We start from the raw sequence: 25,970 nt of genomic DNA on the forward strand, positions 1-25,970 counted from the left end.
AGCTAGTTTTTGTATTTTTAGTAGAGACGGGGTTTCACCATGTTGGCCAGGATGGTCTCAATCTCTTGACCTCGTGATCCTCCCACCTCGGCCTCCCAAAGTGCTGGGATTACAGGCGTGAGCCACCACACCCAGCCCATTGGTGAGTTGTATAACTACTACCTAAACATGTGGGTAGAATATGTATATTTTTAATTGTGGGATATCGGTTTTTTCATCCGGTTACACCGATCTTTCACATTGTATTTCAACTCTTTGTTTATATTTTCTTGACTTAGAGATATGTTAGTTTTCACAAAAGCTCAAGGTGACAGGTACTGTCAGCATCTCTGTTTTGCATATGGGGAATCTGAGGCAAGAAAGTTGAGGTATACTTGTCTGAGGTCAGCCTGTTAGCTGGTGGCAGTGTTTGCCTTTGACCCCTGTTGTCTGCCTCCGGAGCTTATACCTCCTTTATGCCCGGTGCAGGCACAGTTTTGTGGTCTCCAGGGTCTATAGCAGTGATTGCAGATTTTTGCCCTGGTGGTGCTTACTTTCTATTTGGGGTGGGGCACCTGATAAACCAGTAAATATATTGTGTATCAGATGGTGGTAAATGCAGTGGAAACAACTATGGTGATGAGAGGCAGCATGTAGGTTGAAGGAAGCTATCGGGTGGGTAGGGAAAGCCTGGGATTGAAGCAGAGATGTCAAGGAACTGGAAGCACGCGCCCTTAATCTGGGGAAGAGCACCCTTGGCAGCTCAAAGGCCACAAAAAGGAATTGTGCTTGGGGCAGCCATGCAGCAGCAGAGGGGCAGGTGTGGTGGAGTGAGGCAAGTTCGGGCATCGTGGATGATGAGGTCAGAGCTGTATCAGAGACTCGGTTCACAGGTGTGTCTGGCTAGTTAACTAGATCTTGAACAGAAGAGTGACAACTATCCAATTTCTTTCTTTTTTTTTTTTTTTTTTTTTGAGACGGAGTCTCGCTGTGTCTCCCAGGCTGGAGTGCAGTGGCATGATCTCGGCTCACTGCAAGCTCCGCCTCCCGGGTTCACGCCATTCTCCCGCCTCAGCCTCCCAAGTAGCTGAGACTACAGGTGCCCGCCACCACGCCCGGCTAGTTTTTTGTATTTTTAGTAGAGACGGGGTTTCACCATGTTAGCCAGGATAGTCTCGATCTCCTGACCTCGTGATCCACCCGCCTCGGCCTCCCAAAGTGCTGGGATCACAGGCTTGAGCCACCGCGCCTGGCCTTTTTTTTTTTTTTTTTTGAGACAAAGTCTCGGCCGGGCGCGGTGGCTCAAGCCTGTAATCCCAGCACTTTGGGAGGCCGAGACGGGCGGATCACGAGGTCGGGAGATCGAGACCATCCTGGCTAACATGGTGAAACCCCGTCTCTACTAAAAAATACAAAAAACTAGCCGGGCGAGGTGGCGGGCACCTGTAGTCCCAGCTACTCGGGAGGCTGAGGCAGGAGAATGGCGTGAACCCGGGAGGCGGAGCTTGCAGTGAGCTGAGATCCGGCCACTGCACTCCAGCCTGGGCGGCAGAGCGAGACTCCGTCTCAAAAAAAAAAAAAAAAAGTCTCGCTCTGTCGCCCAGGCTGGAGTGCAGTGGCCGGATCTCAGCTCACTGCAAGCTCCGCCTCCCGGGTTCACGCCATTCTCCTGCCTCAGCCTCCCGAGTAGCTGGGACTACAGGTGCCCGCCACCTCGCCCGGCTAGTTTTTTGTACTTTTTAGTAGAGACGGGGTTTCACCGGGTTAGCCAGGATGGTCTCGATCTCCCGACCTCGTGATCCGCCCGTCTCAGCCTCCCGAAGTGCTGGGATTACAGGCTTGAGCCACCGCGCCCGGCCAACTATCCAATTTCAATTTTCAGAAGGATCACAGTGGCTTCTGGATGGAGAGGCTAAAGAGGGAGGAGATATGAACAGAAGCCAGTTGGAAGGCCATTGCAGAATTCAAGTGAAATGTAATGGCAGCCAGGTTAAGTAGGAGGAGGAGTGGTGTGGGAGAGAGTCACACTGATGAATATAATCGTAGTTTCATTTTCACTTCCAGACTGATCCTTTTATTGTCATCCCACTATTCTGCTTTGAACTGCTAATGAACAGTCGGATTTTCCCATTTTTCCTGATGATGAGCAGTGCTGCTGTAAGGTGTACGTGCCTTCTGGAGCACTCGTAAGTTTTTCCAGGAGTGTGAGGTTGTGGGTTGTATGGTCTCTGCATGTGTATCCTATCAGTATAACGCCAGAGTCATTTCTACAGTGGTTGTATAATAATCCTGTGTGTGTGTTTTAAAACAGATTTTTATTGAAATGTAACATACATATAGAAATGTGCTTAATTCGGCCAGGCGTGGTGGCTCACGTCTGTAATCCCAGCACTTTGGGAGGCCGAGGCTAGAGGATCACAAGGTCAGGAGTTCGAGACCAGCCTATCCAACACTGAATTTATATTTAAATTCTACTCTGCTGTATTTAGTAGAGACTAAAAATACAAAAATTAGCCGGGCATGGTGGTGGGCACCTGTAATCCCAGCTACTCAGGAGGCTGAGGCAGGAGAATCACTTGAAACTGGGAGGTGAAGGTTGCAGTAAGGTGGGATCGTGCCACTGCACTCCAGCCTGGGCGACAGAGTGAGACTCCGTTACAAAAAAAAAAGCGAGAAATGTGCTTAATTCAAAATTGTACAAACCAGTTACCACATGAACACTCACCTGAACACTTCCACGTAATCACCAGGTCAAGACAGTATTACCAGTATTCCAGATACCTCATTTTTCCCTCCAAATTACACACTCTGCTCTGTAGGTAACCAGTAGTCTGACTCTGACAGTATGGCTTGGCTTTCTGTTTTTGAGCCCTGTGCAAAAGCAACCATAGAGTATGCATTCTTTATTTTTTCCTTTTATCTGTTTTAATTTGCCCAATATTTTTATGAGATGATACATATTGTTTTCTGTGTCTCTAACTAGTACAATTTATTCTTTTCCTTTGTTTGAACATTCCACAATTCATCACAGCATCTTGTATTGATGACCGTTGGACTTTGCAGTTTGGGGTTATTGTGATGAATACTGCTATCAGCACATTTGAATATTTCTGGTCGTGCACAGTACCTGTATTTCTCTTGAGTGCATACCCTGGACAGACATGGCTGGGTCGTATGAGATACATTTGTTCATTTTCAGCGGACGCTGCCAGTTTTCGACAGTTTATATTCGAACAAATTGTGTGGAGTTAGACAAGAGGATACTCACATTGCCTTCCTTGTCCGACTGATTTGTATACTCTGCATGGGAGCCCTTTGGACCTGTGTTTTGGAGATATTTTCTCCCGCTCTGTGGTGTGCCTCTTCATGTTACTGATTCTTTGGCCATGTTCAGATGACTGCTTAGCCTATCAAAGGCATTCTTCCATTTCTTTATGGTGGCTTTGATTTCTGCTCTTTCATTCTGATTCTTTGAGTTAACATTTTTCTGCTGACGATACAAGGCAGATGAGCCCCCAAATTGGGGGTTAGCCCAGGAGGGCTCTTGGCTTTGTTCAGGAAAGAATTCAAGAGCCAGCTGGTGGTAAAAGAAACTGTGTTTATTGAAGCAGCAGGGCACGGCAGAGTGGCTGCCCCTTGTGGAGCAGGGCTGACTCAGGCAGTATGCCCAGAGTAGCAGCACGTAGGCTGTTGGCTAGCAGTATTTATACCCAGTTTTAATTACATGCAAATTAAGGGGTGGGCTATTCAGACAGCACTCCTCATTCACCTTCCACCATGATTGTGAGGCCTCCCCAGCCATGTGGAACTGGGAGTCCCCGTTAAACCTCTTGATGAATTACCCAGTCTCGGGTATGCCTTTATTAGCAGCGTGAGACACAGTTGCTGCGGCCCATAAAAGACACATAGTTTTAAGTCTGTTTCCTGCAGTTCTCCTATGAGTGGCCAGGGTTTTGATTTTTTTTTTTTTTTTTTTGCATGTTCAAATTAAGGGTAGATGAGTCTGAGGGTCTTGCTCCGGCTCTGTCTCAGGCCCCCCACCAGCTGTTCCTCTTTCTTGCAGTTTACCTAACAGAGCCTTGGGGTGGGCATGTGTGGGACCATGTTGCTAAGATTTAATGCTTTTTCTCATTGTACTCATAGTTATGTTGCAATTTTGGCATTCTCTATGTCTTAAAGGCAGTGTTGAAGGTATAGCTTTGTGTAGAAGATTCGTAATTGTGGACTTACTTCATAGCATTTGAGAGGAGATTTGGGGAGGTTGCTTACAACTCACTGGCCATTGGTTTTAGTTACCTGGAAGCCTCCTCACCTTAGTTTTTGGAGATACTTTGGCTGGATATTTTATTTTATATTTTATTTTATTTTATTTTTTATTTTATTTTATTTATTTTAGTTTAGTTTATTTCTTGAGACAGAGTCTCTGTTGCCCAGGCTGGAGTGCAGTGGCATGATCTCAGCTCACTACAACCTCCACCTCCCAGGTTCAAACGATTCTTGTGCCTTAGCCACCTGAGTAGCTGGGGTTACAGGTTTGCACCACCATGCCTGGCTAATTTTTGTATTTTTAGTAAAGTCAGGGTTCCACCATGTTAGCCAGGCTGGTCTTGAACTCCTGACCTCAGGTGATCTGCCCGGCCCTCGGCCTCCCAAAGTGTTGAGATTACAGGTGTGAGCTACCGCGCCTGGCCTGGATATGTTTAAAGAGGTCATTTCTTTGTCTTCTGGCCTCCACTGTTCCTGACTAAAAGTTAGCGTTATTCTTAACATTACTCCCCTGTGTGTAATGTGTTGCTTGTCACTGGCTCCTTTTCAGATAATTATCTTGGGTTTTCAACAGTTTGACTCTGTGTCTTGCAGTTTCCTGTGCATTTGCTTTGCTTGGGGATCCTTGAGATTCTTAGATCTGTGAGTCACTGTCTTTCACAAGGAGGTATTTGGCCATTATTTCTTCATAATTTTTTAATTGTGGTAAAATAAACATAACATGAGATTCACCGTTTTTATTTTTGTTTGTTTGTTTTTGTTTTTTGAGACGGAGTCTCGTTCTGTCACCCAGGCTAGAGTGCAGTGGCACAATCTTGGCTCACTACAACCTCCACGTCCTGGGTTCAAGCGATTCTCCTGCCTCAGCCTCCTGAGTAGCTGGGACTACAGGTGTGCACCACCATGCCCAGCTAATTTTTGTATTTTTAGTAGAAATGGAGTTTCACCATGTCGGCCAGGATGATCTCGATCTCTTGACCTCGTGATCCACCCACCTCGGCCTCTCAAAGTGCTGGGATTACATGTGTAGAGCCACCGTGCCTGGCCCCATTTTAATCATTTTTTAGGTGTACTGCTCAGTGGCATTAAGTACACTAACAATATTGGCTACCACCACTATCCATTTTCAGATCTTTCTCTTCATTCCAAAACATTCTGTAGCCATTAAGCAATCACTCCTCAACACTTCTGCCTTCAGCCCCTGGTAACTTGTAGGTAATGTCCATGAATTTTGTCAGAAGTAGAATAAAAAAACATGTTGTTTCGTGTGCATCTGCCTTATTTCTTTAAAAGTAATGTTTTCAAGGCTTATCCATGTTGTAGCATATATCAGAATTTCATTCCCTTTTATGGATTAATAATATTCTATTGCATGTATGTGTTACGTTTTATTCATTCATCTATTGATGAATATTTGGGCTGTTTCTACCTCTTGGCTATTGTGAATCATACTGATGTTGATGATTTTCTTTTTTCTTGAAATGGAGTCTCGCTCTGTCACCTAGGCTGGAGTACAGTGGCACGATCTGGGCTCACTGCAACCTCCGCCTCCTGGGTTCAAGCAGTTCTCCTGCCTCAGCCTCCCGAGTAGCTGGGTACTTGCCGAGTAGCCTGCCACCATGCCCGGCTACTTCTTGTATTTTTAGTAGAAACAGGGTTTCACCATGTTTGTCAGGCTGGTCTTGAACTCCTGACCTCAGGTGATATGCCCACCTCAGCCTCCCAAAGTGTTGAGATTACAGGCGTGAGCCACTGCGTCCAGCCTGAAGACAGCATTCTTAGCATCAAGGGTGCAAAGTTGAGGCACAGGAGATCTATCCAAAGCAACCTCATTACACTGAGACTTCTTAGCCATTTCTCTACTTGATTAACCACCCTAGCCCACACCCTTGGCTTTATCCCATTAGCGCAGTTTGCTTGTCTGTCCAATTCAGTATATAAATGTTTGGCTCTTAACTGTTTTTCTGGTTTATTTCCTTATGAGGATCCTAATGCCACATAAAACTTTCATTAAACAAATACATGTGTATGCTTTTATCTTGTTAACTTAATCATATGTCAGTGTAATTGATGGGCCCAGCAAGGATCCTAAGATGACGTAGGTGAAATCATGTTGCCCCTGCAGTATGGACATTGGTTTGTAAGTGTCTGTTTGAGTTCCTGTTTTCAATTCTCAGGAATTTTCCTAAGTTGTTTACTTCCTCATTTTCTCCTTTTGAAACTCTAGCTGTGCCACAGGACTGTGAAGTTCCTGTTTCATTTTTCTAATGTGTTTGTTTTCCAGTTTGTATGACTTCTACTGATATATCTTAAAGTTCACTAACTCTTCTGTCCTCTTCATCTGTCAAATCCATTTAGTGACTCCTTAAAATCCAGATGTCTGAGGTTCTTAGGAAAACAGGTGCTTCTGCCCAATGTAGCTTGAATTTGCTCTGAATGTGGCGGTCCCCTAAGCCAGTAACACAACTGCCTCCTGGCCTGCCCTGGCCACCCAGGGAGGAGTGAAGGGAGAGATGGGTGTAGTGGTAATAAACCTTGCTGTGCACAGCTTTGTGTAACAACTGGAAAGGGCGATGTGTTTCTCTGCTCCCATCCCCAAGCCTGATTTCTTCAAGATGCAGTAACTGACATCCCCACACATGGCCTCCCCTCCACATCCTGTTATTTCATTAGAAACCCTGCCTAAGGAACAAGGAAATCCTACAAAGAGGATGTCTCAGGTACCCATCAGCAGCCATGCAGTGATAACAAGTGGGTCTGATGCCATTAAAAGGTTGTTTTGAAACCACCTGCTGCTGCAAGCAGAACCCAATCGCATAGGAATCCAAGCTCCATGATGGAGCTTTGGCCATTGTTTTTAGTTACCAGGAAGGAAAATGGCGAGATTGAGATTGAGCCTGGAGGGCCGGCGGGGACCTCATGGCTGTGAAGACCCTGGACTCTTGTGTTGCTGGAGATGGTGTTCGTGCCCTCACAAGGTCTGCTCAGCCCTCTTTCTGCCATGTGGAGAAGCAGCTACTGCCATTCAGCACAACACTCCAGCCTTGGTGACACAGCGAGACTCTGTCTCAAAAAAAAAAAAAAAATATATATATATATATATATATATAAAATATATATAAATAATGTGTGTGTGTGTATATATATATATAAAAAATAATGTATTGTGCTAACTTTCTTCTTTGTAAAAGCCCTTGGGGGATTGTTAAGTGTGTGTCTTGGCTTGAATTTGGGTTTTTTTTAGACCAGAGATCCCTAGTCCCTTTGGAGCTGTGAGTGTGAGGGTATTTGTGTTTCTTGAGAAGGTCTAAGAGTTGCCATCAGTTTGGTGGCAGGGTATGTTGTACTTAGGGACCTTGTCAGAATGGATAACCCATTTTACCTCCATCACTTACAAAACAACGACTTTTATCAGCTACATTAAAATGCCAGCAATGTCATACTACATTCTCATAAACACTGGGAGTTAACTGCTAACTTTCTCGTCCGGGTATTCATAGGCTTTGGCAAGGCAGCTGTACACAAAACTGGTCCCATTCGTAGTAATCTTGATGTTAAACTTTGGAGCCAGAGTACAAGCAAATATATAAACACTAGGAAGAAAAGTAAATGCAGAGAAGAATAAATGCTATGAGGAAGAGTAAAGTTGAGGAGGGGAATAGACAGATGGGATTGACGCATTCAACCTGTGCAGTGTACAGTGTAGACTTTTTTTTTTTTTTTTTTTTTTTTTTTTTTTGAGACGGAGTCTCACTCTGTAGCCCAGGCTGGAGTGCAGTGGCCGGATCTCAGCTCACTGCAAGCTCCGCCTCCCGGGTTCACGCCATTCTCCGGCCTCAGCCTCCCAGGTAGCTGGGACTACAGGCGCCCGCCACCTCGCCCGGCTAGTTTTTTGTATTTCTTAGTAGAGACGGGGTTTCACCGTGTTAGCCAGGATGGTCTCAATCTCCCGACCTCGTGATCCGCCCGTCTCGGCCTCCCAAAGTGCTGGGATTACAGGCTTGAGCCACCGCGCCCGGCCAGTGTAGACTTTTTTTTTGAGATGGAGTCTCACTCTGTCGCCAGACTGGAGCGCAGTGGCGCGATCTCTGCTCACTGCAAGCTCCGCCTCCCGGGTTCCCGCGGTTCGCCTGTCTCAGCCTCCTGAGTAGCTGCGACTACAGGCCCCCGCCACCACGCCCGGCTAATTTTTTAATATTTTAGTAGAGACAGGAGTGTATACTCATTTTTGGCCACTTTATCTTTTTAGGAAACAATCAACACAGAAATCCTCAAGAGGCAGCTTTCCTGTACATTTCAGTTTCTCCTAAAACAGAAGAGGGCTGAGAATGCTTACTGAGGAATCATCCAAGCATTTCTTTCTGTCATGACAAGAGCAATTCCAGTGTGCTTCATGAGACCCTGCTTCTCTCGCTGTATTTGGTTTTCAGGTTGCAAGATTTGAAAAACGCTTGTCAAAACCCGACAGTTATTTCTGTTTTCAAGGGCAGTTTGATCTGCATTTTCTTCCAGTCCATTCATTTCTCTCTGGTTTGGCCTCCAAGGTCTTAATCTTTTGCCCAAGAAAAGCCCTTACATTTAAGCAACATGAGTTCCTTGATTTATCTTTAGCCCACTGCTACTTTCCTGAGTTCAGAATAAAAGCTGATTATTATTATTATTGTTGTTTATTGTTATTATTAGTTTGAGACAGAGTCTTGCTCTGTCACCCAGGCTGGAGTACAGTAGCATGATCCACATTTTCATTTTTGAGCTTCCTTAGCTAAGTGGTTTTACTTTCTTCCCTTTCCATCTCTCTTTCTCTCTTTCTTTATATTTATTTCTCTAGATTTTTAAAATTCTGTCTCTCTCTTTGCTCCAATTTCTCCATTGTGACCTCTGCCTCCCGGGCTCAAGCGATTCTCCTGCCTCAGCCTTAGGAGTAGCTGGGATTATAGGCGCCCGCTACCACCACACATGGCGAAATTTTGTGTTTTTAGTAGAGACAGAGTTTCGCCATGTTGGCCAGGCTGGTCTTGAACTCCTGACTTCAGGTGATCTACCCACCTCAGCCTCCCGAAGTGCTGGGATTATACCAGCCTTGGGCCTTGACAGTTATTTTGACCTAACATTGGTGATAATTTCTCTCTCCCTCACCCGAGAAGATGGCAGATTGGAGCTCTTTTTACATAGATCGACCAGTCTTCCCAGCAACACTGAAAAGTCATTTACTTTCTGCAGAGAAAGAGACAGATGCAAAGAGTCAACTCACCAGCTGGAAACTGGGATCAGTATCAAGTGCTTACTCTACCATTCAACTCTTGCTTCACCTTTTGACCCCTTTCATGCCTTCGTCAACCAGTGAATCTGTTGGGCTCAGAGTTCATGACATAGGGGCTCGTGGTGTTCCATTTGGCTTCCTGAAATCCCTTCATTTCCCCCTTGCAGTGCTTCCACACAGGACTTTGGGTGGGTAGTCAGGGCAGTTTACATCCCTGAGTGAAAATGCTGAATGTTCAGCAAGCCTTGGTCAGAAGTTTTCCAAGGCTCATGAGTGAAGAAATAGCAATGACTCGCTGGCTATTGCCAGGGCTGAGAAAAAGAATGTGTACCCTAGAGGCTGGGCCCAAGAGGAAGAGAGTACTTTCTCTCAGCATTGAGTAAAATCGACCATTTTTAAAATGAGCCTTGGGAACCGGCATAACTGGTCCCTCTGTGCCCAATTTCTCCATCCCAATAATGAATTCCATGGGCAACCTCAGTGGCCCATGACAGTTGCTTCTCGTTGCACTTCCCTGCCAATTCTCAGAAAGAAAGTGTCACACAGTCTCTGGAGGGAACTTCTAATTACAGGAACACAGTCTGCTTGTCTGAGTCTTATTTTCAGTTCTTGGACCCTCTCCAGCAAGGACTGTCTCTGTCTTGCGTAACCTTTGGGTAACATCCAATCCACTCAGGAATTCTTCCCTGCTAGGGAACATACTCTATACACCCAACGAATATTAGCTAAGTGCCTTACACTTTTAACTAGGTTTTGGGAAGAAAGATCAATAAGACAAAGTATTGCCTTTAAGGGAGTAAAGGTCTAGGAGAAGAGAGAGATCAACAGTAAATAAAGATACCTAGTATGGTGGGTGAATCCATTTGGGAGACTCCAGATGAGGAAGATGTTGAACTTGGGGCCATCAAGAAAATCAAAGTAGAAGAGATGATGCAAGCTCAGTGTAGAAGGATGACGATTATGATGATGATTATTATTTGGAGATGGAATCTCGCTCTGTTGCCCAGGCTGGAGTGCAGTGGCACAATCTCAGCTCACTGCAACTTCCGTCTTCCAGGTTCAAGAGGTGCTCCTGCCTCAGCCTCCCAAGTAGCAGGGACTACAGGCACACGCTGCCATGCCCGGCTAATTTTTTTGTATTTTAGTAGAGACAGGGTTTCACTGTGTTCCCAGGCCTGTCTCGAACTCCTGAGCTCTGGCAATCCACCCACCTCGACCTCCCAAAGTGCTAGGATTACAGGCGTGAGCCACCGAGGCCTGCCGTGTAGGATTATTAAGAGTTCAGAAGCACAAATAAGCATGCTAATCCTGAGTGCAAAGGCACCAAAAAAATGACAGTATATTACATTCTGTAGATAAAAGACAATCTTTGGAGTAGGAGGCAGACTTGAAAGGTACTATGGGACAGATTTGTAGAACACACACATTTCCTTTTTTCTCTTTTTTTTTTAAAAGACTCGGTCTCATTCTGTTGCCCAGATTGGAGTGCGGTGGCATGATCATAGCTCTCTGCAGCCTCAACCTCCTGGGTTTAAACCATCCGCCAACCTCAGCCTCTTAAGCACCCGGACTATAGGCACACACTACCATGCCTGACTAATTCAATTTTTTATTTTTGTAGAGACGCGGTCTTGTTACGTTGCCCAAGCTAGTCTCAAACTCCTGGGCTCAAGCAATCCTCCTGCCTCAGCCTACCAAAGTGCTGGGATTACAGTCATGAGCCACTGCACCTGACTCACACATATATATCTATCTGTTAGTCTATCAGATTCAATGTAAATGTTAGTTGAAAATTGATGGAAACCAATTGATATTTGATGAAGTTTGCAGTTGAGCAAGGTACCTGGTTCCCAATTGTGGAATGCAATGAAGGGTCCTGTTTCTATGAGCTTTTGTTTCATAGCCCCCCAAAACATGGTGGTTTAAGACAACGACCAGGCTGGGCTCAGTGGCTCGTAATCCCAGCATTCTGGGGGCCAGGCAGGAGGATTACTTGAGTCCAGGAGTTCAAGACCAGCCTGGGCAATACGGTGACACCCCGTCTCTCAAACACTACCACCATCCCACCACCATTTATTTAGCGTTTGTTGTTTGACAGTTTGGGCTGTGCTTGGCCTGAGAGTTCTCTTGACTGGCTTCTGCAGTCATTTTCTAGGTGGGGCGGAAATGTTTATTGTTCTTCGCTCAATGTCTCATCCCCCGAGCCATCTGGGTAAGGCCTGTTCACACATTGCTGGAGTCTTCCAGCAGAGCTTGTATCGGGTGTGCCTGCACCCCATCAGCCAGTGCAATCATGGGTGAGCCCAAGGTGGAAGGGCGCTCAGTTACACAGAAGGGGCTTGGATATAGGAAAGAAAAGACACAGTGGTCATTCTTTTCTGCAGTTGGCCACAAGGCCAGTGTATTATTGCAAGAATCTAAGTAAGGGGAACAGCTTTATTGAGATGTGATGAACATGTGGGAAATTCACATATTTAAAGCATACAACCTAATCAATTCCCTTCTCTCTGTCCTATCATAATACTTCCCCTGGAAACTTTTTTTTTCTTGAGACAGAGTCTCACCTTGTTGCCCAGGCTGGAGTGCAGTGGCATGATCATGGCTCACTGCAGCCTCAGCCTCTCAGGCTCAAGTGATTCTCCTGCTTCAGTTTCCTGGGTAGCTGGGACCACAAGACACATGCCACCATGCCTGGCTAATTTTTCTGTTGTTTGTAGAGATGGGGTTTTGCCATGTTACCCTGTCTGGTTTCAAACTTCTGAGCTCAAGCGATCCTCCCATCTCGGCCTCCCAAAGTGCCGGGATTACATGCATGAGCCACCACGACCGGCCTGATTCCAGGTCTGATAGAAAAACTCTTTCAACCAACTGCCAGTTGGAAAAACTTTGAATCTGCATATGACCTGGAAGCCCGGCTTCCAGTTGTCCCACCTTTCTGGACTGAACCAATGTACATCTTTTTTTTTTTTTTTTTTGAGATGGAGTATTGCTCTGTTGCCCAGGCTGGAGTGCAGTGGCGCATCTTGGCTCAGTGCAAGCTCCACCTCCCAGGTTCACACCATTCTCCTGCCTCAGCCTCCCAGGTAGTTGGGATTACAGGTGCATGCCACCACACCCGGCTAATTTTTGTATTTTTAGTAGAGACAGGGTTTCGCCATGTTGGCCAGGCTGGTCTCGAATTCCTGGCCTTAAGTGATCCTCCCGCCTCGGCCTCCAAAGTGCTGGGATTACAGAGGCTTGTTTTTTTATTTTTTTAATTTTTCTTTTGTTTTTTGTTTTTCATTTTTGAAATGGAGTATAGTCCTGTCGCCCAGGCTAGAGTGCAGTGGCGCATCTTGGCTCACTGCAAGCTCTGCCTCCCGGGTTCACGCCATTCTCCTGCCTCAGCCTCCTGAGTATCTGAGACTACAGGTACCCGCCACCATGCCCGGCTAATTTTTTTATATTTTTTTAATCAGTAGAGACGGGGTTTCACCATGTTAGCCAGGATGGTCTCAATCTCCTGATCCACCTGCCTCGGCCTCCCAAAGTGCTGGGATTACAGGCATGAGCCACTGCACCTGGCTGAACCAATGTACATCTTATTTGTATTGATTGATGTTTCCCTAAAATGTATAAGACCAAGCTGTAGCCTGACCACTTTGGGGGCACATGTTCTCAGGATCTCCTGGGGCTGTGTTATGGGCCATCGGTCACTCATATTGGCTCAGAATAAATCTCTTCAAATATTTTACAGACTTTGATTCTTTTCACCAACATCAATATGAGAATTTAGTTCATAATACAGACATATCACAAGTCAAGTCATAAAAGGCAAATTATGTAAAAAAAAAAAAAAAAAAAAAAAAAAAAAAAAAAAAAAGGTGCTTAGGAAACTAGAAAACTAGATAACTTCTTTTAAAAATTAAAAAAAAATTTTTTTTTAAATTCCTTAGCCGGGCATGGTGGTGGGCACCTGTAGTCCCAGCTACTTGGGAGGCTGAGGCAGGAGAATCGCTTGAACCCAGGAGGTGGATGTTGCAGTGAGCAGAGATTGTGCCACTGCATACTAGCCTGGGTGACAGAGCGAGACTCCATCTCAAAAAAAATGTATATTTTTATATATATTTTTAAATTATGTATACATATATATAGCAAGAATTATATGCCATTTTAATAGACTTTATGTTTTTAGAACATCCACCAATGCTGCTTTGATTCAAGTCCACATGATCTGTCATCTGGGCTGTAGATAGCCTGGCACCCTTCCTGCCCATTCTGCGGGGGACATCCATGGTACACATTTGTTTTCTTTTTCTTTTTTTTTTTTTTTTTCGAGACAGAGTCTCACTCTGTCACCCAGGCTGGAGTGCAGTGGCCGGATCTCAGCTCACTACAAGCTCTGCCTCCCGGGTTCCCGCCATTCTCCTGCCTCAGCCTCCCAAATAGCTGGGACTACAGGCGCCCGCCACCTCGCCCAGCTAGTTTTTTGTATTTTTAGTAGAGACGGGGTTTCACCGTGTTAGCCAGGCTGGTCTCGATCTCCTGACCTCATGATCCGCCCGTCTCGGCCTCCCAAAGTACTGGGATTACAGGCTTGAGCCACCGTGCCCGGCCTGTTTTCTTTTAAAAAAACACCCAGTGCTCTTATATTCCTCCAGAAGGAAACCTAAACTCCAGTGTCCTCTGTGATCTGGCTCCTGTTTTTTGCTCCAGCTCGATCTCTTGTTCCATCACCCTCTTGTCTTCTAATCCATCCTTTGTATTAAGAAGCAAATTACCTAAACCTTTTAAATGAAGCAAAAGGATGACCACATTTCCGTTCAGTATCACACTGAAGCATTGTCTGATAGGCCTAGCTAGTTCTTTCCTTCTCAAGACAATGTTCTTTTGTTTGCTTGAGATCCGGACTCTGTGAAGTCATTGCCAACCCACGGGGAATTAATCAATTGCAAATGATTTTTGTCCAGTAGAGTTGCAAATTACTTCAATTACTTCTGTTCAGTTAAAAAGATTACCCCCAAATGGCCAACCATGGTGGCTCACGCCTATAATCCCCGCCCTTTGGGAGGCCAAGGTGGGTGGATCACTTGAGGCCAGGAGTTTGAGACTAGCCTGGCCAATATGGTGAAACCCCATCTCTATTAAAAATACAAAAATTATCTGGGTGTGATGGCGCATATGCCCGTAATCACAGCTACTACGCCTCAGGAGGCTGAGATGGGAGAATAGTTTGAACCCAGGAGGCAGAGGTTACAGTGAGCTGAGATTGTGCCACTCACTCCAGCCTGGGTGACAGAGTGAGACTGCGCCAAAACAAACAAATGAAAAAAATGAAATAATGTGTTAATAATTTTATATTAAAATATTATATTTCAGAAAAATATTTACCACTTTTTTTTTTGAGACAGAGATTCGCTCTTGTTACTCAGGCTGGAGTGCAATGGCGCAATCTCGGCTCACTGCAACCTCTATCTCTTGGGTTCAAGCGATTCTCTAACCTCAGCCTCCTGAGTAGCTGGGATTACAGACGCCCACAACCATGACCAGCTAATTTCTTTTTTTGTATTTTTAGCAGGGACAGGGTTTCACCATGTTGGCCAGGCTAGTCTCGAACTCCTGATCTCAGGTGATACACCTACCTCGGCCTCCCAAAGTGCTGGGATTACAGGCATGAGCCACTGCACCCGGCCTACCACATTTTGTTGTATGTTTGAAGTAATCGAAATTTATTCCTGCAAACCACACAGATTTTCTTATGTTTAATTTTAATTTTAAAAGATCTGCCGGCCATTGACAGATGAATGGATAAACAGAATGTGTATATATACATACAATATGATGGAATATTTTGTGGCCTTAACAAAGAACATTCTCCTGAGCATGGTGCCTCACGCCTGTAATCCCAACACTTTGGGAGGCTGAGGGGGGAAGATCACTCAAGGCCAGGAATAGGAGACCAGTCTGGCCAACATGGTGAAACCCCATCTCTACTAAAAATACAAAAATTAGCCGGACATGGTGGCGCACACCTGTAATCCCAGCTACTCGGGAGGCTGAGGCAGGAGAATCGCTTGAACCCGGAGGTGGAAGTTGCAGTGAGCTGAGATCGGGCCATTGTACTCCAGCCTGGGCGAAAAGAGTGAGGCTTCATCTCAGAATAATAATATAAAAAATAATAATAAAATAATAATAATAAATAGAAAAATTAAAAATTAAAAATAAATTAGCTAATTGGGAGACTGATATGGGAGGACTGCTTGATCTCAGGTCTTTGGGACTGTAATAAGCTATGATTGTCACTGCACTCCAGCCTGGGTGACAGAGCAAGACTCTCACTAAAAAAAAAAAGAGAGAGAAAGAACATTCGGATACATGTACTGCATAGATGAACCTTGGCAATATTTTACTTAAGTGAAATAAGTCAGTCACAAGAAGACGAACACTGCATACTTCCGTCCATGAGGTAGGTACCGCAGTCAGAATTATAGAGACGGGAAGTAGCATGGTGGTTCATTAGGGGCTAGGGAGGGTGAATGGGGGACGAGTGTTATGGAACAGAGTTTCAGTTTGGGAAGATGAGAAGATTCTGAATATGGAGGATGGTGATGGCTGCTTAACATTGTGAATATACTTAATGCCACTGAACAGTACACTTAAAATGGTTAAGATGGTAAATTGTATGTTATGTATATTTTACCATTATTTTAAAAATTGAAAATAACTTTTTTCTTATTGTTGAGTTCCTTCCAAACCTGCCCTCAATGCAATTTTCCCCATCACTCCACCCAGAACACTGTTTCCAATGTTTTCCATGCCATTAAATGTGATGGATATTCTTCAGCCTTTATTTTGCTTGGCCCTGTAGCATCATTTTACGTGGTTGTTAGAAATAAAGCTTGGAGTCGTAAAGAAAAAGGAGCACTCAAAGGATTTCTCAGCAAGGCAAATTTACTTCTACGCAGAAGGGTGCTTCTTGTAGGGCTGGCTGCTATCAGAGCACCCCGAACAAAGGAGAGTAGAAGCTTTTATTCTTAAGGCAACTCTTGACTTTGTGTCCTTTCCCCATTGGCTGCGGTCAGACGGCACAATCTAAACTAGACTTGATTGGCCACACATTTAAACTGTCTTAGATAAGGTGGACGTGTAAGGGGAGAGAGGGGAGAGGAGGAAGGGGTCATCTACAGAGAACTAGACAGCTAGCCTATTCTTAAACAAGGAAAGAAATGCGAGCTGGGGCTGTGGCATGTCTGGGCATGTAGCAAAATCAGAGAGAAGAAAAGGAGAAGAAAGTGTGTGTGTGGGGGGGGGAGGTACCTGGAATTAGAGAATAAGAAGCTGAACAGGCTGTTTGAAGAGAAACCTTGCTATATCTCACAATGGTTGACTCTCTCTTTCTCAACAGGACTTAACTACATATCCACAGGCTGTTTAACACCCTGTAGCCAATGCGATCACAAGGGATTCACTGAAATAGTTGCATCTCTATTTTATTCTGTGTTACTTTGAGACCCTTAGGCGCTGGGATTACAGAGAGACAGGTCTTTGTGAACCTCTTTATCTCAAAGCCAAACCAATAGTGATGAAAGCTCTTCCAAGACTAAAGAGGCCCCAAGGGGTGGGAGGTGCAGAGAGACTCACCTGGCTTCAGATCTGCCTTCTTGGAAACAGAATTAGAGCACATGATGGCTTTCTGCCATTTGCTCTTGATCCCAAGGGAGCCGAATGGCTTGGAGAGTAGAACATCACTGTAAGAGTGAGTTTAATGAGGAACGATGAGACATCAGCTCCCTGGGGCTTGAGAAATCATAAATACTTCCCTAGAACCCCTCACCTGGACAGTTTCCTGACGCCACACTCGTGCATCTTAGAGAGGAGAGTCAGGATGACTTCATGACAAGTTCCTTCTGCCCGTCTTTCCCTGCTAGATTCTGTCTTCAGCATTCAACAGTCAGGGGAGGAAGACGTCATACCAACATTTTTTTTTTTCCAAGCAATGGTCAGTTGAGTGACTCACGCTATCCTTGTGAGTACTGTGTGTGAAAAGGATTAAAAAAGTAGTGCAGGAAGGAAGAGATGGAGGTAAAAGGGTTGATAAAGTCTCATGATGATTTTTTTAAATGTCTCTAGAGTTCCCTTACCTGGTTATATATGTCTTCTAAGACATTGCAACTTTTGGGAGGCTGAGGCAGGTGGATCCCTTGAGGCCAGGAGTCCAAGACCAGCCTGGCCAACTTGGTGACACCCCATCTTATCTAAAAATACAAAAATTAGCTGGGCATGGTGGCGGATGCCTGTAATCCCAGCTACTAGGGAGCCTGAGGCAGGAGAATGGCTTGAACCCAGGAGACAGTGGTTGCCGTGAGCCAAGATCACACCACTGCACTCCAGCCTGGGTGACAGAGTGAGTGAGACGCTGTCTCAAAAAAAGGGAAAAAAAAAAAAAAAAAAGATTCTATTGCAATTGTTTCTGTCACCTCCACCTCTGATGGCCTTTCGTTCTGGAAACTAGTGAGTTTCTCCATGTCAGTAGGAACTGCCACTTCCTTGAGCACATTCTTTCAGTCCATCTGCTAACACCTCCCTTGTTCTTCTCTAGTATATGAGCCGGGCACGGTGGCTCATGCCTGTAATCCCAGAACTTTGGGAGGCCGAGGCGGGCAGATCACAAGGTCAAGAGATCGGGACCATCCTGGCCAACATGGTGAAAGCCCGTCTCCACTAAAAATACAAAATTAGCCAGGCATGGTGGTGTGTGCCTGTAGTCCCAGCCATTTGGGAGGCTGAGGCAGGGGAATTTCTTGAACCTGGGAAGTGGAGGTTGCAGTGAGCTGAGATTGCACCATTGCACTTCAGCCTGGGCAATAAGAACAAAACTCCATCTCAAAAAAAAAAAAAAAAAATCAACAAAGCAAAGCAAAACAAAACAAGTATGTACTAAATGTTCACTCTGCACCAGATGTTACATATATTGTCATTGCAATTGTGAGTGGACTTTTTATTCTCTTATCTTTTCTCATGGCTGTTTGCAGATACATAAGAAAGCTGATGACACTGATTAGTTGTAATTGTGTTTAAATTGAAATTTTTTTTTTTTTTTTGAGACAGGGTCTTGCTGGGCTCAAGCAATCCTCCTGCCTCATCCTCCCAAGTAGCTAATTTTTTAAAAAATCTATTTTTGTAGAGGTAAGGGTCTCGTTTTATTGTCCAGGCTTGTCTCAAACTCCTGGCCTCAAGAATTTCTCCTGCCTCCGCCTCTCAAAGTGCTGGGATTACAGGCAGGAGTCACAGAACCCAGCCAGGCTGTTACATTTTATTAAATGAATTTTAGCTTATTTTAAAACTGTTTTTTTCTGCATTGCTCTATTCATGCTTATACTTTGTTATCTGACTTGTCGATATTAAATTTTTTTGCACTCTTAGGATAAACATTCATTAGTAATGGAGTGTGTTATTTTATCCAAAATATAACTTCATTTCACTCCCCTTTCAGGCTTTTGCATCTGTCGTCAACATGAGATTAATTTGCAGATTTCTTGTTGGTCTTACATGTGATTTTTTTTTTTAACCTTCATTCAGCTTTCCATGATGAGTACAAAGCCTTAGGGAATATCAGGATAAAGTAAAATTTTCTAGAATGTGATCTGGACTTACCACAAAGAAACTTCAGGTTCATCAGGCTTCATGGTGTATTTGTCTAAATATTTAAGTAAAAAATAATGCTGGGCGGGCACAGTGACTCACGCCTGTAATCCCAGCACTTTAGGAGCCTGAGATGGGTGGATCACCTGAGGTCAGGAGTTTGAGACTAGCCTGGCCAACATAGTGAAACCCCATCTCTATTAAAAATACAAAAATTAGCCGGGTGTGGTGGCGAGCACCTGTAGTCACAGCTACTCAGGAGGCTGAGGTGGGAAGATCGCATAAGCCCAGGAGGTAGAGGTTGTAGTGAGCTATGATTGTGCCACTGCACTTCAGCCTGGGCAACAGACCCAGACCCTGTCAAAAAACAAAAAACAAAATAAAAACATTTCACATAACTACAGTGCAATGATCACAATCAGGAAATTGGCATTAATACTATATTATGTATAGTATTATAGCTATATAATATACTATTTGCTATATACTATAGTATTACTATAGTAATTAGTATATAGCATTAATATAATACTATAAAATTTACAGAGCTCATTTATATTTTATTTTTTTGTTTCTTCTCATTTATATTTTAATTATCCCAATAATGTCATCTATAGCAAAAGAAAGACTAAAGTCATTCATTACATTTGATTCACATGTCTTTTTTGCCTCCTTTAATCTGGAACATTTTCTATATATATATTTTAAATTGAGATGGGGTCTTGTTCTGTCACCAAGGCTGGAGTGCAGTGGTGCAATCATAGCTCACTGTAGCCTCAACCTCCTGGGTTCAGGCAATTCTCCTGCCTCAGCCTCCCAAGTAGCTGGGACAACAGGCATGTGCCGCTATGCCCAGCTAATTTTTGTATTTTTTGTAGAGAAGTGGTTTCACTATGTTTCCTAGGCTGGCCTCAAACTCCTAAGCTCAAACGATCCTCCCACCACCTCTCAAAGTGCTGGGATCACAAGTGTAAACCACCATGCCTGGCATTTCTTTGTATTTTGTGGAACAGACATTTTGAAGAGCACAAGTGAGATATTGTGCCCCTCAAGCTCAGTTTGTGTGATGTTCCCTACTCTTTAAAGTTCTGCATCTTTGGCAGGAATCCCACAGAAGTGATGTTTTGCTGTTTCCAGTGAATCCTATCAGAAAGCACATGTTTATCATGTCCCATTAAGAAACTCCTTGACCATCTAATAGGGGTGCTATAAAATCAGTGTTAAGATAGATGGTCGGGATTAGAGAGTCCATTTTCTAGAATTCTATTTCGCTTGGGATGTTATAAAATAGATATTTAATGTGGGTGGTTAGCTATGAGATATTTCCTCACACCTTTCAGAATTATTATTATTATTTTCCTGCAAATTGGCATATTTGTTTATTTCTAAGCTTGTGAAAATGTCCTTAATTTGTTGAGGTAGCAAACAAATTTCAATTTTGATTGCTATGCAAAACCAGAAGATAATCTGCTTCGCAATGAACTTTATACAGTTCAACTGCATACAGGCAACACGCTACATATGAAAAATTACTAACTGAACTGCAGATATTAAACGAAAAGAGTTAACAGTTTATTATAATTTATTTTATTTAACAATCTAGGAAGTTCGCAGCCATCAGCAGTTCTAGTGCAAGTTCAGGTGCAATTGGGAATTCGGGAATCTCGGTGGAGCTGTTAGTGAACCTTGTACTTCTTCTTTTTTTTTTTTTTTTTTTTTGAGATGGAGTCTTGCTCTGTTGCCCAGGCTGGAGTACAGTGGCGCAATCTCTGCTCACTGCAAGCTCCGCCTCCCGAGTTCACGCCATTCTCCTGCCTCAGCCTCTGAGTAGCCCGGCTAATTTTTTTTTTTTTTTTTTTTTTTAGTAGAGACGGGGTTTCACTGTGTGAGCCGGGATGGTCTCAATCTCCTGACCTCGTGATCCCCCTGCCTCGGCCTCCAAAAGTGCTGGGATTACAGGCGTGAGCCACCGCGCCCGGCCACATGCATATACTTTTGATAGCACATGTGAAGGGATCGCTCTAAAATGGACCTCCTCGTTTCATTCGCAGCAAATTGACCTGGGCCACTCAACATGGCTTTTATCGTGCCTGATGTTAATGCATGTTCTTTCTTTACAGTAAATTCATGGCCCTCAGGTGATACCAGTTTGACATACACGGCATCAGGGCCTTCTCAGCCACCGTAGGTTTTCTTCTCTTCATCCATTTTGTTCTTACGAAATTCTACTTTGCTTCCCAAGGAACTTTAGTCGTTTCTCGTCAGCCCCGCATCCAGCGCAGCTGGGTCCCCTATTCCAGGGCCGCCCCCGCAACCCAGCTGCCTGCTCCCGTCGGTGGCTTCCGGGGCAGTGGGAAGAATTACTTCCGCTGGGTCAGAGTCGCTTTCTGTGACTCACGGGATGATTTTTTTTGTTTTTTCTGGTTTTTTTTGTTTTTGTTTTTTTTTTTTTTTTTTTTTTTTTTAAAGACAGGGTCTCGTCCTGTCACCTAGTCTCGACTACAGTGGCATAATCTCAGCTCACTGCAGCCTCGAACACTGCGGCTCAAAGCGATCCTCCCGCCTCAGTCTCCTGAATGGCTGGGACAAGAGGCACATGCCACCATGCCCAGCTCCTTTTGTTTATTTTTTTGTAACGAGCAAGTCTTACTGTGCTGCCCGGGCTGGTCTTGAACTCCTGGCCTCAAGCAGTCTTTTCACCTCAGCCTCCCAAAGTGCTGGTATTACAGGTGTGAGCCACCATGCCTGATCTTAGAATTATTAACGATTACTACCTATTAGCTAACAATTGGCTCTATTATTAGCTAACTATTAACTAACTATTCACTATTATTAAAAAGACAAGAGTTGGCAAGGGTGCGGAGAAAAGGGAACCCCTGGTGCCCTGTTGGTGGTAATGTAGATTGGAGCAGCCATTATGGGAAATAGTGTGGGGGTTCCTGAAGGAATTAAACATAGAGGCCGGGTGTGGTGGCTCACGCCTGTAATCCCAGCACTTTGGGAGGCCATGGCAGTTGGATCACTTGAGGCTATGAGTTCAAGACCAGCCTGGTCAACAAGGTAAAACCCTGTCTCTACAAAAAGAAAAACAAAACAAAACAAAATAGCCAGGGGTGGTGGCACATACCTGTAATCCCTGCTGCTCGGGAGGCTGAGGCACAAGAATCACTTAAACTTGGGAGGCGGAGGTTGCAGCGAGCCGAGGTCACACCGCTGCACTCCAGCCTGGGCGACAGATAATCTGTCTCAAAAAATAAAAAGAAAAAAGAAATTAAAATGTTGAGACTCTTTCTCAAAAAATAAAAATAAAAAAGACCTCAAAAATAAGAAGAAATTAAAAATAAAAAATTTAAAATAACAAGAAATTAAATATGATCCAGTAATCCCTCCTGTGGATGTGTATCCAACGAAAATGAAATTGCCACTCGCAAAGGTATCTGCATGCTCATGTTCATTGCAGCGTTACTTGCAAAAGTCAAGATACGGAAACAGCCTCAGTGTCTACTGATGGACAAATGGATAAAGAATATGTGATACGTATGTACATATATATTTGTGTGCGTATATCTATTTCATTGTGTATATATATTCCATTGTGTGTGTATATATGTATGTGTGTGTATATATGTGTGTGTGTGTGTGTATGTACACATATATATTTTTACACAATGGAATATTATTCCACTGAATAATAAAATAGGAATAGATCTTTCCATTTGCCACAATGTGGATGAATCTGGAGGCCATTATGTTAAGTGAAATAAGTCAGATGCAGAAAGAAAAATATTGCATTTTTTCACTTCTATGTGGAATATTTTTTTAAGTCAAATATAAAGAGAGAATAAAACAGTGCTTACCAGAGGAGGGGTGGGGCTGGGGGAGGAAATGAGAAAGATGTAGGATAATGGATACAAAGTAGCAGATATATAGGATAAACAAGTCTAGAGATCCAGTGTACCCCATGAGAATTATAATCAATAACAGTGTGTTGTTGATTATACTCATGTTTATGCTACATGAGTAGCTTGTAGCTGTTCTTGCTATAAAGAAAATGGGTAACTATGTGAGATGATGGATATGTTTATTTCTTTCACTACAGTAACCATTTTACTATCTATATGTATCTCATAACATGTATTATATTGTGTATGTTGAGTATACAGAATATAATTAATTAATTTTTTTTTTTTTTTTTTTTTTTTTTTTTTTTTTTTTGAGACGGAGTCTCGCTCTGTCGCCCAGGCTGGAGTGCAGTGGCCGGATCTCAGCTCACTGCAAGCTCCACCTCCCGGGTTCACGCCATTCTCCTGCCTCAGCCTCCCGAGTAGCTGGGACTACAGGCGCCCGCCACCTCGCCTGGCTAGTTTTTTGTATTTTTTAGTAGAGACGGGGTTTCACCGTGTTAGCCAGGATAGTCTCGATCTCCTGACCTCGTGATCCACCCGTCTTGGCCTCCCAAAGTGCTGGGATTACAGGCTTGAGCCACCGCGCCCGGCCTATAATTAATTTTTAAATAATTAAATATGTGGCTGGTTGGGATGAGACTTCATTTTTTAGAATTCCACTTATGTATGAAAGATCAGACAAAATGAGTCCATAAATCACAATAGTATGGACAACATTTCTATTATATGAAGGATGCCTGTTGGGTGCTAACTGATGTTTCTGTTACCGCTTCCTTTTAAATAAATAAATATATATGTATATTTTTAAATAAATATATATTTTAAAATAAATACATATATACATAGTTTTATTTTTATTTTATTTATTTATTTATTTTTTTTTTTTTTGAGACAGGTCTCCCTCTATCGCCCAGGCTGGAGTGCAGTGGTGCAAACATAGTTCTGTGCAGCTGCAAAGTCCTGGGCTCAAGTGATCCTCCCATCTCAGCCTCCCGAGTAGCTGGGACTACAGGTGTCCACCACCATGCCTGACTAATTACCTCTTCTTTTGTAGATACATCAGCTACATGGAAGCAGAAAACCAAACAGGATTTTTAGAGTTTATCCTTCTCGGACTCTCTGAGGATCCAGAACTGCAGCCGTTCATATTTGGGCTGTTCCTGTCCATGTACCTGATCACGGTGTTGGGAAACCTGCTCATCATCCTGGCCATCAGCTCTGACTCCCACCTCCACACCCCCATGTACTTCTTCCTCTCCAACCTGTCCTGGGTTGACATCTGTTTCAGCACCTGCATCGTCCCCAAGATGCTGGTGAACATCCAGACCAAGAACAAAACCATCTCTTACATGGACTGCCTCACCCAGGTCTATTTCTCCATGTTTTTTCCTATTCTGGACACGCTACTCCTGACTGTGATGGCCTATGACCGGTTTGTGGCCGTCTGCCACCCCCTGCACTATGTAACCATCATGAACCCCCGCCTCTGCGGCCTCCTGGTTTTTGTCACGTGGCTCATTGGTGTCATGACATCCCTCCTCCATATTTCTCTGATGACGCATCTAACCTTCTGTAAAGATTTTGAAATTCCACATTTTTTCTGCGAACTGACACACATCCTCCAGCTGGCCTGCTCTGATACCTTCCTGAACAGCACGTTGATATATGTTATGACGGGTGTGCTGGGCGTTTTTCCCCTCCTTGGGATCATTTTCTCTTATTCACGAATCGCTTCATCCATAAGGAAGATGTCCTCATCTGGGGGAAAAGAGAAAGCACTTTCTACCTGTGGCTCTCACCTCTCCGTCGTTTCTTTATTTTATGGGACAGGCATTGGGGTCCACTTCACTTCTGCAGTGACTCACTCTTCCCAGAACATCTCCGTGGCCTCGGTGATGTACACGGTGGTCACTCCCATGTTGAACCCCTTCATCTACAGCCTGAGGAACAAGGATGTGAAGGGGGCCCTGGGGAGACTCCTCAGCAGGGCAACTCCTTGTCTGTGATGGATCCCTCGGCCCCAGGACTAACTAGTTTTGTGAGCACCAATGACAAAAAGGTTTTATTTTGAAATTCTCACTCTTTAAAATTAAAAAATAATTTTTTTTATACTTTGAGGATACAAATGCAGATTTCTTCACATGCATTTGCATAAGGGTGAAGTCTGAGCTTTTGGCGTACTGATTACCCAAATAGTGAACACAAGGCAATTTTTTTTTCTTTTTTTTTTTTTTGAGACGGAGTCTCGCTCTGTCGCCCAGTCTGGAGTGCAGCGGAGTGATCTCGGCTCACTGCAACCTCTGCCTCACGGGTTCAAGTGATTCTCCTGCCTCAGCCTCCCGAGTAACTGGGATTACAGGCGCCCGCCACCACATGCCTTTTAGTAGAAATGGGGTTTCACCATATTAGCCAGGCTGGTTTCGAACTCCTGACCTTGTGATCCACCCGCCTTGGCCTCCCAAAGTGCTGAGATTACAGGTGTGAGCCACCATGCCTGGCCAAGGCAATTTTTTTTTTTTTTTTTTTTTTTTTTTTTTGAGACGGAGTCTCACGCTGTTGCCCAGGCTGGAGTGCAGTGGCGCGATCTCGGCTCACTGCAAGCTCCGCCTCCCGGGTTCCCGCCATTCTCCTGCCTCAGCCTCCTGAGTAGCTGGGACTACAGGCGCCCGCCACCGCGCCTGGCTAATTTTTTGTATTTTTAGTAGAGACGGGGTTTCACTGTGGTCTCGATCTCCTGACCTTGTGATCCGCCCGCCTCGGCCTCCCAAAGTGCTGGGATTACAGGCTTGAGCCACCGTGCCCGGCCAAATTTTTAAACTCTCACTCCCCTCTCACCTTTCGCAGTCTCCAGTGTCCATTATTCCGTTATAATGCCCATGCGTATACATTGTTTAGCTCCCAATTATAAGTGAGATCATGCAGCATTTGACTTTCTCTTT

At 44.3% G+C, this 25,970-nt stretch overlaps 1 protein-coding gene across 2 annotated transcripts; it reads left to right on the forward strand.

Annotated features, from left to right (window-relative positions):
- The first annotated feature begins 9 nt into the window (after positions 1-9).
- On the forward strand, positions 10-25,183 carry LOC102146388 (olfactory receptor 7D2). Of its 2 annotated transcripts, XM_005587862.5 has the most exons (3): positions 10-142; positions 2,044-2,165; positions 24,086-25,183. In XM_005587862.5, exons 2-3 carry the CDS (start codon positions 2,089-2,091, stop codon positions 25,035-25,037), a joined length of 1,029 nt encoding a protein of 342 aa, XP_005587919.2. In that variant the 5' UTR covers positions 10-142; positions 2,044-2,088; the 3' UTR covers positions 25,038-25,183. The 2 variants fall into 2 exon arrangements, 1 of the variants encoding a protein (XP_005587919.2); XR_012428338.1 differs by lacking the exons at positions 10-142; positions 24,086-25,183 and adding an exon at positions 8,495-8,625 and having other exon boundaries at positions 2,042-2,165.
- The last annotated feature ends 787 nt before the right edge of the window (positions 25,184-25,970 follow it).

The sequence above is a fragment of the Macaca fascicularis genome, chromosome 19, assembly GCF_037993035.2.
Source record: "Macaca fascicularis isolate 582-1 chromosome 19, T2T-MFA8v1.1".
NCBI classification, from domain to species: domain Eukaryota; kingdom Metazoa; phylum Chordata; class Mammalia; order Primates; family Cercopithecidae; genus Macaca; species Macaca fascicularis.

Bases quoted from the DNA above. Each gene is read 5' to 3' on its own strand.
- LOC102146388 (XM_005587862.5), top strand. From the start codon at position 2,089: ATGAACAGTCGGATTTTCCCATTTTTCCTGATGATGAGCAGTGCTGCT. The intron at 2,166-24,085 runs GTAAGTTTTTCC...CTTCTTTTGTAG, and splicing joins ACGTGCCTTCTGGAGCACTC to ATACATCAGCTACATGGAAG.